The sequence below is a fragment of the Petromyzon marinus genome, chromosome 80 (assembly GCF_048934315.1).
Source record: "Petromyzon marinus isolate PM22_M1 ecotype Great Lakes invasive population chromosome 80, UKy_Petmar_22M1.pri1.0, whole genome shotgun sequence".
NCBI classification, from domain to species: Eukaryota; Metazoa; Chordata; class Hyperoartia; order Petromyzontiformes; family Petromyzontidae; genus Petromyzon; species Petromyzon marinus.
In genome coordinates this window covers 29,412-44,359 of record NC_133746.1, presented here as the reverse complement: position 1 = coordinate 44,359, position 14,948 = coordinate 29,412, and the positions used below count along the sequence as shown (strand labels likewise).

Genomic DNA, 14,948 nt, shown 5'->3' with positions numbered 1-14,948 from the left:
GTAGACCAAGCGAGGTAGTCAACATCTCATAGCCACTGTGGTGTCAGGGTCTAAGCCACGACCTCCTGTAGACCAGGCGAGGTAGTCAACATCTCGCTAGCCACTGTGTTGTCAGGGTCTAAGCAGAGACCTCCTGCACACCAGGCGAGGTGGTCAACATCTCCTAGCCACTGTGATGTCAGGGTCTAAGCCACGACCTCCTGCATACCAGGCGAGGTAGTCAACATCTCCTAGCCACTGTGGTGTCAGGCTCTAAGCCACGACCTCCTGTAGACCAGGCGAGGTAGTCAACATCTCGCTAGCCACTGTGGGTGTCAGGGTCTAAGCCACGACCTCCTGTAGACCAGGCGAGGTAGTCAACATCTCCTAGCCACTGTGGTGTCAGGGACTAAGCCACGACCTCCTGTAGACCAGGCGAGGTAGTCAACATCTCCTAGCCACTGTGGTCTCAGGGTCTAAGCCACGACCTCCTGTAGACCAGGCGAGGTAGACAACATCTCATAGCCACTGTGGTGTCAGGCTCTAAGCCACGACCTCCTGCACACCAGGCGAGGTAGTCAACATCTCCTAGCCACTGTGGTGTCAGGCTCTAAGCCACGACCTCCTGCACACCAGGCGAGGTAGTCAACATCTCCTAGCCACTGTGGTGTCAGGCTCTAAGCCACGACCTCCTGCACACCAGGCGAGGTAGTCAACATCTCATAGTCACTGTGGTGTCAGGGTCTAAGCCACGACCTCCTGCACACCAGGCGAGGTAGTCAACATCTCGCTAGCCACCGTGATGTTGATGATGAGTGAGAGAGAGAGAGACGCAGACTCCAAATATACAGCAGCAGCAACAGCGACCTCCTGCACACCAGGCGAGGTAGTCAACATCTCATAGCCACCGTGATGTTGATGATGAGTGAGAGAGAGAGACGCAGACTCCAAATACACAACCAGCAGACATAGTGAGGGCCTGGATGGAACTCGCGACATCCTGTAGACCAGGCGAGGTAGTCAACATCTCATAGCCATTGTGGTGTCAGGGTCTAAGCCACGACCTCCTGTAGACCAGGCGAGGTAGTCAACATCTCCTAGCCACTGTGGTCTCAGGGTCTAAGCCACGACCTCCTGTAGACCAGGCGAGGTAGTCAACATCTCATAGCCACTGTGATGTCAAGGTCTAAGCCACGACCTCCTGTAGACCAGGCGAGGTAGTCAACATCTCATAGCCATTGTGGTGTCAGGGTCTAAGCCACGACCTCCTGTAGACCAGGCGAGGTAGACAACATCTCGCTAGCCACTGTGATGTCAGGGTCTAAGCCACGACCTCCTGCACACCAGGCGAGGTAGTCAACATCTTATAGCCACTGTGATGTCAAGGTCTAAGCCACGACCTCCTGTAGACCAGGCGAGGTAGTCAACATCTCATAGCCACCGTGATGTTGATGATGAGTGAGAGAGAGAGACGTAGACTCCAAATACACAACCAGCAGACATACTGAGGACCTGGATCGAACTCACGACCTCCTGCACACCAGGCGAGGTAGTCAACATCTCGTAGCCACTGAGGTGTCAGGGTCTAAGCCACGACCTCCTGTAGACCAGGCGAGGTAGTCAACATCTCATAGCCACTGTGGTGTCAGGGTCTAAGCTACGACCTCCTGTAGACCAGGCGAGGTAGTCAACATCTCATAGCCATTGTGGTGTCAGGGTCTAAGCCACGACCTCCTGTAGACCAGGCGAGGTAGTCAACATCTCATAGCCATTGTGGTGTCAGGGTCTAAGCCACGACCTCCTGTAGACCAGGCGAGGTAGTCAACATCTCCTAGCCACTCTGGTGTCAGGGTCTAAGCCACGACCTCCTGTAGGCCAGGCGAGGTAGGACCTGTTAGTACCACTATAGGACTTGTTAGTACCACTGTAGGACCTGTTGGTACCTGGTAGTACCACTATAGGACCTGTTAGTACCACTGTAGTACCTGTTGGTACCACTGTAGGACCTGTTGGTACCTGTTAGTACCACTGTAGGACCTGGTAGTACCACTGTAGTACCTGCTGGTACCACTATAGGACCTGTCAGTACCACTGTAGGACCTGTTGGTACCACTGTAGGACCTGGTAGTACCACTGTAGTACCTGCTGGTACCTGTTGGTACCACTGTAGGACCTGTTAGTACCTGCAGTACCACTGTAGGACCTGTTAGTACCACTATAGGACCTGCTGGTACCACTGTAGGACCTGTTAGTACCACTATAGTACCTGCTGGTACCACTATAGTACCTGCTGGTACCACTGTAGTACCTGCTGGTACCACTATAGTACCTGTTGGTCCCACTATAGTACCTGTTAGTACCACTGTAGTACCTGTACTACCACTGTAGTACCTGTTAGTACCACTGTAGTACCTGCTGGTACCACTATAGTACCTGCTGGTACCACTGTAGTACCTGCAGTACCACTGTAGGACCTGCAGTACCACTGTAGGACCTGTTGGTACCTGTTAGTACCACTATAGGACCTGTCAGTACCACTGTAGTACCTGTTAGTACCACTATAGGACCTGTTGGTACCTGTTAGTACCACTATAGGACCTGTCAGTACCACTGTAGGACCTGTTGGTACCACTGTAGTACCTGCTGGTACCACTGTAGAACCTGTTCGTACCACTGTAGTACCTGCTGGTACCACTGTAGTACCTGCTGGTACCACTGTAGAACCTGTTGGTACCTGCAGTACCACTGTACTACCACTGTAGGCCCTGTTGGTACCTGTTGGTACCACTGTAGTACCTGTTAGTACCACTATAGTACCTGCAGTACCACTGTAGGACCTGTTAGTACCACTGTAGTACCTGTACTACCACTGTAGGCCCTGTTGGTACCACTGTAGTACCTGTTAGTACCACTGTAGAACCTGTTGGTACCACTGTAGTACCTGTTAGTACCACTATAGTACCTGTTAGTACCACTATAGTACCTGTTAGTACCACTATAGTACCTGTTGGTAGTCGAGTGCACACAGCAAGGCAACTCCACGCTTGACCACTGTAGGCCCTGTTGGTACCTGTTGGTACCACTATAGTACCTGCTGGTACCACTATAGTACCTGTTAGTACCTGTTAGTACCACTGTAGGACCTGTTAGTACCACTGTAGGACCACTATAGTACCTGCTGGTACCACTATAGTACCTGCTGGTACCACTATAGTACCTGTTAGTACCTGCTGGTACCTGCTGGTACCACTGTAGTACCTGTTGGTACCTGTTAGTACCACTGTAGTACCTGCTCAGTAGTCGAGTGTACACAGCAAGGCAGCTCCACGCTTGACCACTATAGTACCTGTTGGTACCACTATAGTACCTGTTAGTACCACTATAGTACCTGTTAGTACCACTATAGTACCTGTACTACCACTGTAGTACCTGTTAGTAGTCGAGTGTACACAGCAAGGCAGCTCCACGCTTGACCACTGTAGTACCTGTAGTACCACTGTAGTACCTGTTGGTACCACTGTAGTACCTGTACTACCACTATAGTACCTGCTGGTACCACTGTAGGCCCTGCTGGTACCTGCTGGTACCACTGTAGTACCTGCTGGTACCTGTTAGTAGTCGAGTGTACACAGCAAGGCAACTCCACGCTTGACCACTGTAGTACCTGTTGGTACCACTATAGTACCTGCTGGTACCACTGTAGTACCTGTACTACCACTATAGTACCTGCTGGTACCACTGTAGGCCCTGCTGGTACCTGCTGGTACCACTATAGTACCTGTTAGTACCTGCTCAGTAGTCGAGTGCACACAGCAAGGCAACTCCACGCTTGACCACTATAGTACCTGTTAGTACCACTGTAGTACCTGTACTACCACTATAGTACCTGTTGGTACCACTATAGTACCTGTGAGTACCTGTTAGTAGTCGAGTGCACACAGCAAGGCAACTCCACGCTTGACCACTATAGTACCTGTTAGTACCACTGTAGTACCTGTACTACCACTATAGTACCTGTTGGTACCACTGTAGTACCTGTGAGTACCTGTTAGTAGTCAAGTGCACACAGCAAGGCAACTCCACGCTTGACCACTGTAGTACCTGCTGGTACCTGCTGGTACCACTGTAGTACCTGTTAGTAGTCGAGTGCACACAGCAAGGCAGCTCCACGCTTGACCACTGTAGTACCTGCTGGTACCACTATAGTACCTGCTGGTACCACTGTAGTACCTGTTAGTAGCTGGTCAGTAGTCGAGTGCACACAACAAGGCAACTCCACGCTTGACCACTATAGTACCTGTTAGTACCACTGTAGTACCTGTTGGTTCCCACTATAGTACCTGCTGGTACCACTATAGTACCTGCTGGTACCACTGTAGTACCTGTTAGTAGTCGAGTGCACACAGCAAGGCAACTCCACGCTTGACCACTATAGTACCTGTTGGTACCTGTGAGTACCTGTTAGTAGTCGAGTGCACACAGCAAGGCAACTCCACGCTTGACCACTGTAGTACCTGCTGGTACCACTATAGTACCTGTTAGTACCACTGTAGTACCTGTTAGTAGTCGAGTGCACACAGCAAGGCAACTCCACGCTTGACCACTGTAGTACCTGCTGGTACCACTGTAGTACCTGTACTACCACTATAGTACCTGCTGTACCACTGTAGTACCTGCTGTACCACTATAGTACCTGCTGGTACCTGTACTACCACTGTAGTACCTGCTGGTACCACTGTAGTACCTGTTAGTACCACTGTAGTACCTGTTAGTAGTCGAGTGCACACAGCAAGGCAACTCCACGCTTGACCACTATAGTACCTGTTAGTACCACTATAGTACCTGTACTACCACTATAGTACCTGTTGGTACCACTGTAGTACCTGTGAGTACCTGTTAGTAGTCGAGTGCACACAGCAAGGCAACTCCACGCTTGACCACTGTAGTACCTGCTGGTACCTGCTGGTACCACTGTAGTACCTGTTAGTAGTCGAGTGCACACAGCAAGGCAACTCCACGCTTGACCACTATAGTACCTGTTGGTACCTGTGAGTACCTGTTGGTACCTGTGAGTACCTGTTAGTAGTCGAGTGCACACAGCAAGGCAACTCCACGCTTGACCACTATAGTACCTGTTGGTACCTGTGAGTACCTGTTGGTACCTGTGAGTACCTGTTAGTAGTCGAGTGCACACAGCAAGGCAACTCCACGCTTGACCACTATAGTACCTGTTGGTACCTGTGAGTACCTGTTGGTACCTGTGAGTACCTGTTAGTAGTCGAGTGCACACAGCAAGGCAACTCCACGCTTGACCCAGTGGCTCTGCCTGCGGTCACTCGGCAGGTCGATAGCCAGCACGAAGTTGGTGGAGTGGCCGGTGGTGGACAGGGTTCCTGGAACCATCATCACCATCATCATTGTCAACATTGTCATTGTCATCACCATCACCATCATCACCATCACTATCATCACCACCATCATCATTACCATCATCACCATTATCATCATCACCATCATCACCATCATCACCATCGTCATCACCATCATTGTCATCACCATCATCACCATCACTATCATCACCACCATCATCATCACCATCATCATCATCACCATCGTCATCACCATCATCACCATCACTATCATCACCACCATCATCATCACCATCATCACCATCATCATCATCACCATCATCACCATTATCATCATAATCACCATCATCACCATCATCGTCATCACCATCATCATCACCATCACCACCATTATCATCATAATCACCATCATCACCATCATCGTCATCACCATCATCACCATCATCATCACCATCACCATCGCCATCGTCATCACCATCATCATCACCATCATCACCATTATCACCATCATCGTCAACATTATCATCACCATCATCACCATCATCACCATTATCACCATCATCGTCACCATTATCATCACCATCTAACTAACTCGCCCACTCACTCACTCACCCACTCACTAACTCAACCACTCACTAACTCACCCATGCACTAACTCGCTCACTCACTAACTCACCCACTCACTCACCCACCCACTCACTAACTCGCCCACTCACTAACTTGCTCACTAACTCACCCACTCACTAACTCACCCACTCACTCACTCACTCACCCACTCACTAACTCACCCACTCACTCACTCACCCACTCACTAACTCACCCACGCACTAACTCACCCAATCACTAACTTGCTCACTCACTAACTCACCCACTCACTAACTCACCCACTCACTAACTCGCTCACTCACTAACTCACCCACGCACTAACTCGCTCACTCACTAACTCACCCACTCACTAACTCACCCACTCACTAACTCACCCACTCACTAACTCGCCCACGCACTAACTCACCCACGCACTAACTCGCCCACTCACTAACTCGCCCACGCACTAACTCACCCACGCACTAACTCGCCCACGCACTAACTCGCCCACGCACTAACTCACCCACGCACTAACTCGCCCACTCACTAACTCGCCCACGCACTAACTCACCCACGCACTAACTCGCTCACTCACTAACTCACCCACTCACTAACTCACCCACGCACTAACTCGCTCACTCACTAACTCACCCACTCACTAACTCGCTCACTCACTAACTCGCTCACTCACTAACTCGCTCACTCACTAACTCACCCACGCACTAACTCACCCACGCACTAACTCGCCCACTCACTAACTCACCCACTCACTAACTCACCCACGCACTAACTCGCCCACTCACTCACTCACCCACTCACTAACTCACCCACTCACTAACTCACCCACTCACTAACTCGCTCACGCACTAACTCGCCCACTCACTAACTCACCCACTCACTAACTCACCCACTCACTAACTCACCCACTCACTAACTCACCCACGCACTAACTCGCCCACTCACTAACTCACCCACGCACTAATTCGCCCACTCACTCACTCACTCACCCACTCACTAACTCACCCACGCACTAACTCGCCCACTCACTCACTCACTCACCCAAGCACTAACTCACCCAATCACTAACTCGCTCACTCACTAACTCACCCACTCACTAACTCACCCACTCACTAACTCGCTCACGCACTAACTCACCCACGCACTAACTTGCCCACTCACTAACTCACCCACTCACTAACTCGCTCACGCACTAACTCGCCCACTCACTAACTCACCCACTCACTAACTCACCCACTCACTAACTCACCCACGCACTAACTCGCCCACTCACTAACTCACCCACGCACTAATTCGCCCACTCACTCACTCACTCACCCACTCACTAACTCACCCACGCACTAACTCGCCCACTCACTCACTCACTCACCCAAGCACTAACTCACCCAATCACTAACTTGCTCACTCACTAACTCACCCACTCACTAACTCGCCCACTCACTAACTCACCCACGCACTAACTCGCCCACTCACTCACTCACTCACCCACTCACTAACTCACCCACGCACTAACTCACCCACTCACTCACCCACCCACTCACTAACTCGCCCACTCACTAACTCGCCCACGCACTAACTCACCCACGCACTAACTCAACCATCATCCCATCTCTTCTTCAGCCCATGTCGTGCCCGTTCAGCCCCCTCAATGTGGCCAAACAGAAGCTGCTTCGGGCATGCGGTAGCTGGGCATGCTGGCTACCAACCAGCGCAGCCTTGCCTGCCGGAGGAGCTCACCGATTAGACTGTGTCCAGATATTTCAAGGATTTGTTAACTCCTCACACAATCAACTACAGGGTCCAGTATCCACTGTTCCGTCGCTATGTAGTCCAGCAGATGTTCTTGCTTGGACCCGGCATGCATCCATGATGCGTAGATGACGTGCCGATGCCGGAACAGCGTGTTGGTAATTACAAGCCCATGGGCTGCACAAAAATCTAGCAGCCTCCTACCGTTGTTATTGAGCTGATCTGGCCCATGCCCTCCAATCACTCCAGACCAGGTGCCAGCATCATGACCAACTCGGGCATTGAAGTCACCCAACGAGATGACTCTATCCCGAGGGGCCACTTTAGCCAGCACCAGTGACAGGAGGTCATAGAAGGCATCTGACTCATCGGCTTTGCCTGCATCCCTCCACGGATGTTCATCTTCGGTGGGGGCATAAGTAACCATGACCACCATTCCTCGCCTCCGGTTGACGGGAAGGCGAGCCCAAAGTAGCCTGGGGCTTACAGCTTCCCACACTGGGGCTTACAGCTTCCCACACCTCCTGAATACCACAGAGGTCTAGGCGGTACCGGTCCAGCTCCCGACAGAGGAACCTCTCATCCGCAGTGAGCGTTCGAACATTCCACGTGGCCACACGAAGTGGCTTTTTGCTGTTTCTGGAGGAGCCCCGAGGGTAGAGATTCAATCTCCTGGCTCCGCCAATTTGGGGTTGGCCAGGAGACGTCAGAGACGCCTGTCCCCCCGGGGCCTCCGGCACAAGTTTGGTTAGATTTGTAACACGTGGTTTAGTGATAGGTTGAAGGTGGAGGGATTACCAGCCCCGTGCACCCATCCAGAGCCCCCATTTAGCTGCTGTAGTGGCAATAAGCGGATTGTCACCACCACTTTCACCACCAGACTATCACCACCACTAGCACCATCATCATCATCACCACCACTAGCACCATCATCATCACCACTAGCATCATCATCATCACCACCACCACTACTATCACCACCATTACCACCACCACCACAATCACCGCCACCACCATCATCATCGCCACCATCATCATCACCATCAACATCACCACCAACACCACCACCATCACCACCACCACCACCACCATCACCACCCTCACCACCACCACCATCACCACCAGCACCAACACCGCCACCACCACCACCACCATCACCACCACCATCACCACCACCACCATCACCACCACCCTCACCACCACCATCATCACCATCAACATCACCACCCCCACCACCACCATCACCACCACCCTCACCACCATCACCACCACCACCCTCACCACCACCACCCTCACCACCACCACCCTCACCACCACCACCACCACCCTCACCACCACCATCACCATCACCACCACCCTCACCACCACCACCACCCTCACCACCACCACCATCACCACCACCACCACCCTCACCACCACCACCACCACCGTTCTCCCCGCTCACCGGCTCGTGCCAGTGTCTTGTAGACGGGGCAGCGGTAGACTCCAGCTTCTGCGTCGCCATCACCGCCATCGCCGCTGAGCCCTCCCTGCAGCTGCTGCTGCTGCTGCTGCTGCCGGCGGTGCTCACTAGGCCTGAGCCACAGTACGGCCATGGCGGTGTGCAACTGCCGAGGCAGTGACTCGGCCAGGAGGCCGCTGGGAGAGTCCCAGCGGGCGCCCTCCAGGAAGAGGCCCCAGACGAAGCAGCCGGAGCTTGGCGGCCGCACCAGGGCCTCGGCCGACTCGCGCATCACCTTGGGGGGGACAGCGACAGATGTTCGCTACCTCGCCCGGTACGCGGGAGGTTGTGGGTTTGATTCCAACCCTGATGAGATGTTCGCTACCTCGCCCGGTACGCGGGAGGTCGCGGGTTCCATCCCGGGTTCGATCCCGACCCTGATGAGATGTTAACTACCTCGCCCGGTACGCGGGAGGTCGTGGGTTACATCAAGACCCTGATGAGATGTTCGCTACCTCGCCCGGTACGCGGGAGGTCGCGGGTTCCATCCCGGGTTTGATCCCGACTGATGAGATGTTAACTACCTCGCCTGGTACGCGGGAGGTCGCGGGTTCCATCAAGACCCTGATGAGATGTTCACTACCTCGCCTGGTGCGCGGGAGGTCGCGGGTTACATCACGGCATTGATGAGATGTTCGCTACCTCGCCCGGCACGCGGGAGGTCGCGCGTTCCATCAAGACCCTGATGAGATGTTCACTACCTCGCCTTGTGTGCAGGAGATCGTGGGTTAGATTCCAACCCTGATGAGATGTTCGCTACCTCGCCCGGTACGCGGGAGATCGTGGGTTTCATCCCAACCCTGATGAGATGTTAACCACCTCGCCTGGTATGCAGGTGATCGTGAGTTCGATCCCGACCCTGATGAGATGTTCACTACCTCGCCCGGTACACAGAAGGTCGTGGGTTTGATCAAGACCCTGATGAGATGTTCACTACCTCGCCCAGTACGCAGAAGGTCGTGGGTTTGATCAAGACCTTGATGAGATGTTAACTACCTCGCCTGGTACGTGAGAGGTCGTGGGTTCGATCCCGGCTATGATGAGATGTTAACCACCTCGCCCGGTACGCAGAAGGTCGTGAGTTTGATCAAGACCCTGATGAGATGTTAACTACCTCGCCCGGTACGCGGGAGGTCGTGGGTTCGATCCCAACCCTGATGAGATGTTCACTACCTCGCCTGGTACGCGGGAGGTCGTGGGTTTGATCAAGACCCTGATGAGATGTTAACTACCTCGCCTGGTACGCAGGAGGTCGTGGGTTTGATTCCAACCCTGATGAGATGTTAACTACCTCGCCCGGTACGCAGAAGGTCGTGGGTTCGATCAAGACCCTGATGAGATGTTAACTACCTCGCCCGGTACGCAGGAGGTCGTGGATTTGATTCCAACCCTGATGAGATGTTAACTACCTCGCTCGGTACGCAGAAGGTCGTGGGTTCGATCAAGACCCTGATGAGATGTTAACTACCTTGCCCGGTATGCGGGAGATCGTGGGTTTGATCAAGATCCTGATGAGATGTTAACTACCTCGCCTGGTGTGCAGGAGATCGTGGGTTTCATCCCAACCCTGATGAGATGTTAACCACCTCGCCTGGTATGCAGAAGGTCGTGGGTTCTATCCCGACCCTGATGAGATGTTCACTACCTCGCCCGGTTCGCGGGAGATCGTGGGTTCGATCAAGACCCTGATGAGATGTTAACTACCTCGCCCGGTACGCGGGAGATCGTGGGTTTGATCCCGGCATTGATGAGATGTTAACCACCTCGCCTGGTATGCAGAAGGTCGTGGGTTTCATCCCAACCCTGATGAGATGTTGACTACCTCGCCCGGTACGCGGGAGGTCGTGGGTTCTATCCCGACACTGCCGTGATGCTGACTACCTCGCCTGGTAGACAGGAGGTCGTGGGTTTGATCAAGACCCTGATGAGATGTTAACTACCTCGCCTGGTATGTGGGAGGTCGTGGGTTCGATCCCGGCTTTGACGAGATGTTAACTCCCTCAACGTGTATGCAGGAGGTCGTCAGCTCAATCAATACCACGATGAAATGTTGACTACCTCGCCTGAAACGCGTGAGGTTGCACGGTTCAATCCCGTCCGTGAGTATGCCCGTTGAAAATTTGGAGTTTGCGTGTCTCTGTCTCTCTCCCCGAGGGTAGATGTTAACTACCTCACCTGGTACGCAGGTGGTCGTGGGTTCGATCCTAATCCTAAGGATGCCTGTTGGATATTTGAGGTGGCTAGAGACCCACAGTGATCCACAGAGACCCACAGACACCCAAAGAGTCCCACACACACCCATAGAGATCCACATACACCCATAGAGATCCATAGACACTCATAGAGACCCACAGAGACCCATAGACACCCATAGAGACCCACAGAGACCCATAGACACTCATAGAGACCCACAGAGACCCACAGAGACCCACAGAGACCCATAGACACCCATAGAGACCCACAGAGACCCATAGACACCCATAGAGACCCACAGAGACCCATAGACACTCATAGAGACCCACAGAGACCCACAGAGACCCACAGAGACCCATAGACACCCATAGAGACCCACAGAGACCCATAGACACCCATAGACACCCACAGACATCCAAAGAGACACCCACAAAGACACCCATAGACACTCATAGAGACCCACAGAGACCCACAGAGACACCCAGAAAGACACCCATAGACACCCACAGACACCCACAGACACTCACAGACACCCACAGACTCACCACACAGACACCCACAGAGACCCACAGACACCCACAGAGACCCACAGACACTCACAGACACCCACAGACACCCACACAGAGACTCACAGACACCCACAGACACCCACAGAGACCCACAGACACTCACAGACACCCACAGACACCCACACAGAGACTCACAGACACTCACAGACACCCACAGACACTCACAGACACCCACAGACACCCACACAGAGACTCACAGACACCCACAGACACCCACAGACTCACCACAAAGACACTCACAGACACCCACAGAGACTCACAGACACCCATAGACACCCATAGAGACCCATAGACACTCATAGAGACCCATAGAGACCCATAGACACCCATAGAGACCCATAGACACTCATAGAGACCCATTGACACTCATAGAGACCCATAGAGACCCATAGACACCCATAGAGACCCATAGAGACCCATAGACACTCATAGAGACCCATAGACACCCATAGAGACCCATAGACACTCATAGAGACCCATTGACACTCATAGAGACGCATAGACACTCATAGAGACCCATAGACACCCATAGAGACCCACAGACACTCATAGAGACCCACAGAGACCCACAGAGACCCATAGACACTCATAGAGACCTACAGAGACCCACAGAGACCTACAGAGACCCATAGAGACCCATAGACACCCATAGAGACCCATAGACACCCATAGAGACCCATAGACACCCATAGAGACCCATAGACACCCATAGAGACCTACAGAGACCCACAGAGACCTACAGAGACCCATAGACACCCATAGAGACCCAGAGACACCCATAGACTCACCACACAGACACCCACAGACACCCACAGAGACCCACAGACTCACCACCACATAGACACCCACAGACTCACTTCACACACACACAGACTCACCTCACACAGACACCCATAGACACTCATAGAGACCCATAGACACTCATAGAGACCCACAGAGACCCATAGAGACCTACAGAGACCCATAGAGACCCACAGACACCCACAGAGACCCATAGAGACCCATAGAGACCCACAGAGACCCATAGACACTCATAGAGACCCACAGAGACCCATAGACACCCATAGAGACCCACAGAGACCCATAGACACCCATAGAGACCCATAGAGACCCACAGAGACCCACAGAGACACCCATAGACACCCATAGAGACCCACAGACACCCATAGACACTCATAGAGACCTATAGACACTCATAGAGACCCATAGACACTCATAGAGACCCACAGAGACCCATAGACACCCATAGAGACCCATAGAGACCCACAGAGACCCACAGAGACACCCATAGACACCCATAGAGACCCACAGAGACCCATAGACACTCATAGAGACCCACAGAGACCCATAGACACCCATAGAGACCCATAGAGACCCACAGAGACCCACAGAGACACCCATAGACACTCATAGAGACCCACAGAGACCCATAGACACTCATAGAGACCCACAGAGACCCACAGAGACCCATAGACACTCATAGAGACCCACAGAGACCCACAGAGACCCATAGACACCCATAGAGACCCATAGACACTCATAGACACCCATAGACACTCATAGAGACCCACAGAGACCCATAGACACTCATAGAGACCCATAGACACCCATAGAGACCCATAGACACTCATAGAGACCCATAGACACCCATAGAGACCCATAGACACTCATAGAGACCCATAGACACCCATAGACACTCATAGAGACCCACAGAGACCCACAGACACTCACAGACACACACAGACACCCACAGACACCCACAGAGACCCACAGAGACCCACACAGACACCCACAGACACCCACAGACACCCACAAAGACCCACAGAGACCCACAGACACCCACAGACACCCACAGACACTCATAGAGACCCATAGACACCCATAGAGACCCATAGACACCCATAGAGACCCATAGACACCCATAGAGACCCATAGACACTCATAGAGACCCATAGACACCCATAGAGACCCATAGACACTAATAGAGACCTACAGAGACACTCATAGACACCCATAGACACTCATAGAGACCCACAGACACCCACAGATTCACCACAAAGACACTCACAGAGACCCACACAGAGACCCACAGACACCCACAGAGACCCACAGACACCCACACAGACACCCACAGACACTCACAGACACCCACACAGAGACCCACAGAAACCCACAGACACACACAGAGACCCACAGACACCCACAGAGACCCACAGACACCCACACAGACACCCACAGACTCACCACAAAGACACTCACAGAGACCCACACAGAGACCCACACACACCCACAGACACCCACAGACACTCACAGACACCCCAGACACCCACAGACACCCACACAGACACCCACAGACACCCACAGACACCCCAGACACCCACAGACACACACAGAGACCCACGGAGTGACCTGGAATGTGAATGAGAGGGTGTCGATGGGCGTGCCGGTGCGGCGGGCGTGGTTCTGTAGGGTGCCCGTCAGGAAGGCCTGCGGAAAGAAGAGTCCCCCGATCCAGAAGGAGGCCGGAGGGCCGTCGGAGGCCGCCCAGCGGCCCACGAAGTCGACGCGGCGACACAGCTCACACAGCCAAGCAGCCAGTGGCTTCAGGGAGGGGTAGGCCTGCAGGGTGGCACCACCGGCACCAGCGTCACACCACCACCAGCGTCATCACCATCATCATCATCGCCGTCACCACCACCAGCGTCACACCACCAGCGTCATCACCGTCATCATCACCAGCGTCACCGTCACACCACCAGCGTCATCACCGTCATCATCACCAGCGTCACCGTCACACCACCAGCGTCACACCACCAGCGACATCACCGTCATCATCGACATCATCACCGTCACACCACCAGCGTCACTACCACCACCAGCGTCACACCACCAGCGTCACACCACCAGCGTCATCACCGTCACCGTCACACCACCAGCGTCATCACCGTCAGCGTCACACCACCAGCGTCATCACCGTCACCGTCA

The 14,948-nt window shown here is 53.3% G+C and overlaps 1 protein-coding gene across 1 annotated transcript in view; it reads right to left on the bottom strand.

Annotated features, from left to right (window-relative positions):
• Nucleotides 1–14,948, bottom strand: part of LOC116958614 (dynein axonemal heavy chain 1-like) — a gene marked incomplete at its 5' end in the record, with an annotated part of 42,706 nt that overhangs the window by 9,282 nt on the left and 18,476 nt on the right. Inside the window, 3 exons of the mRNA XM_076057273.1 lie at nt 5,248–5,372; nt 9,145–9,436; nt 14,373–14,582. Of these exons, the coding sequence (XP_075913388.1) occupies nt 5,251–5,372; nt 9,145–9,436; nt 14,373–14,582 (624 nt within the window). The remainder of the gene's footprint in view (nt 1–5,247; nt 5,373–9,144; nt 9,437–14,372; nt 14,583–14,948) is intronic.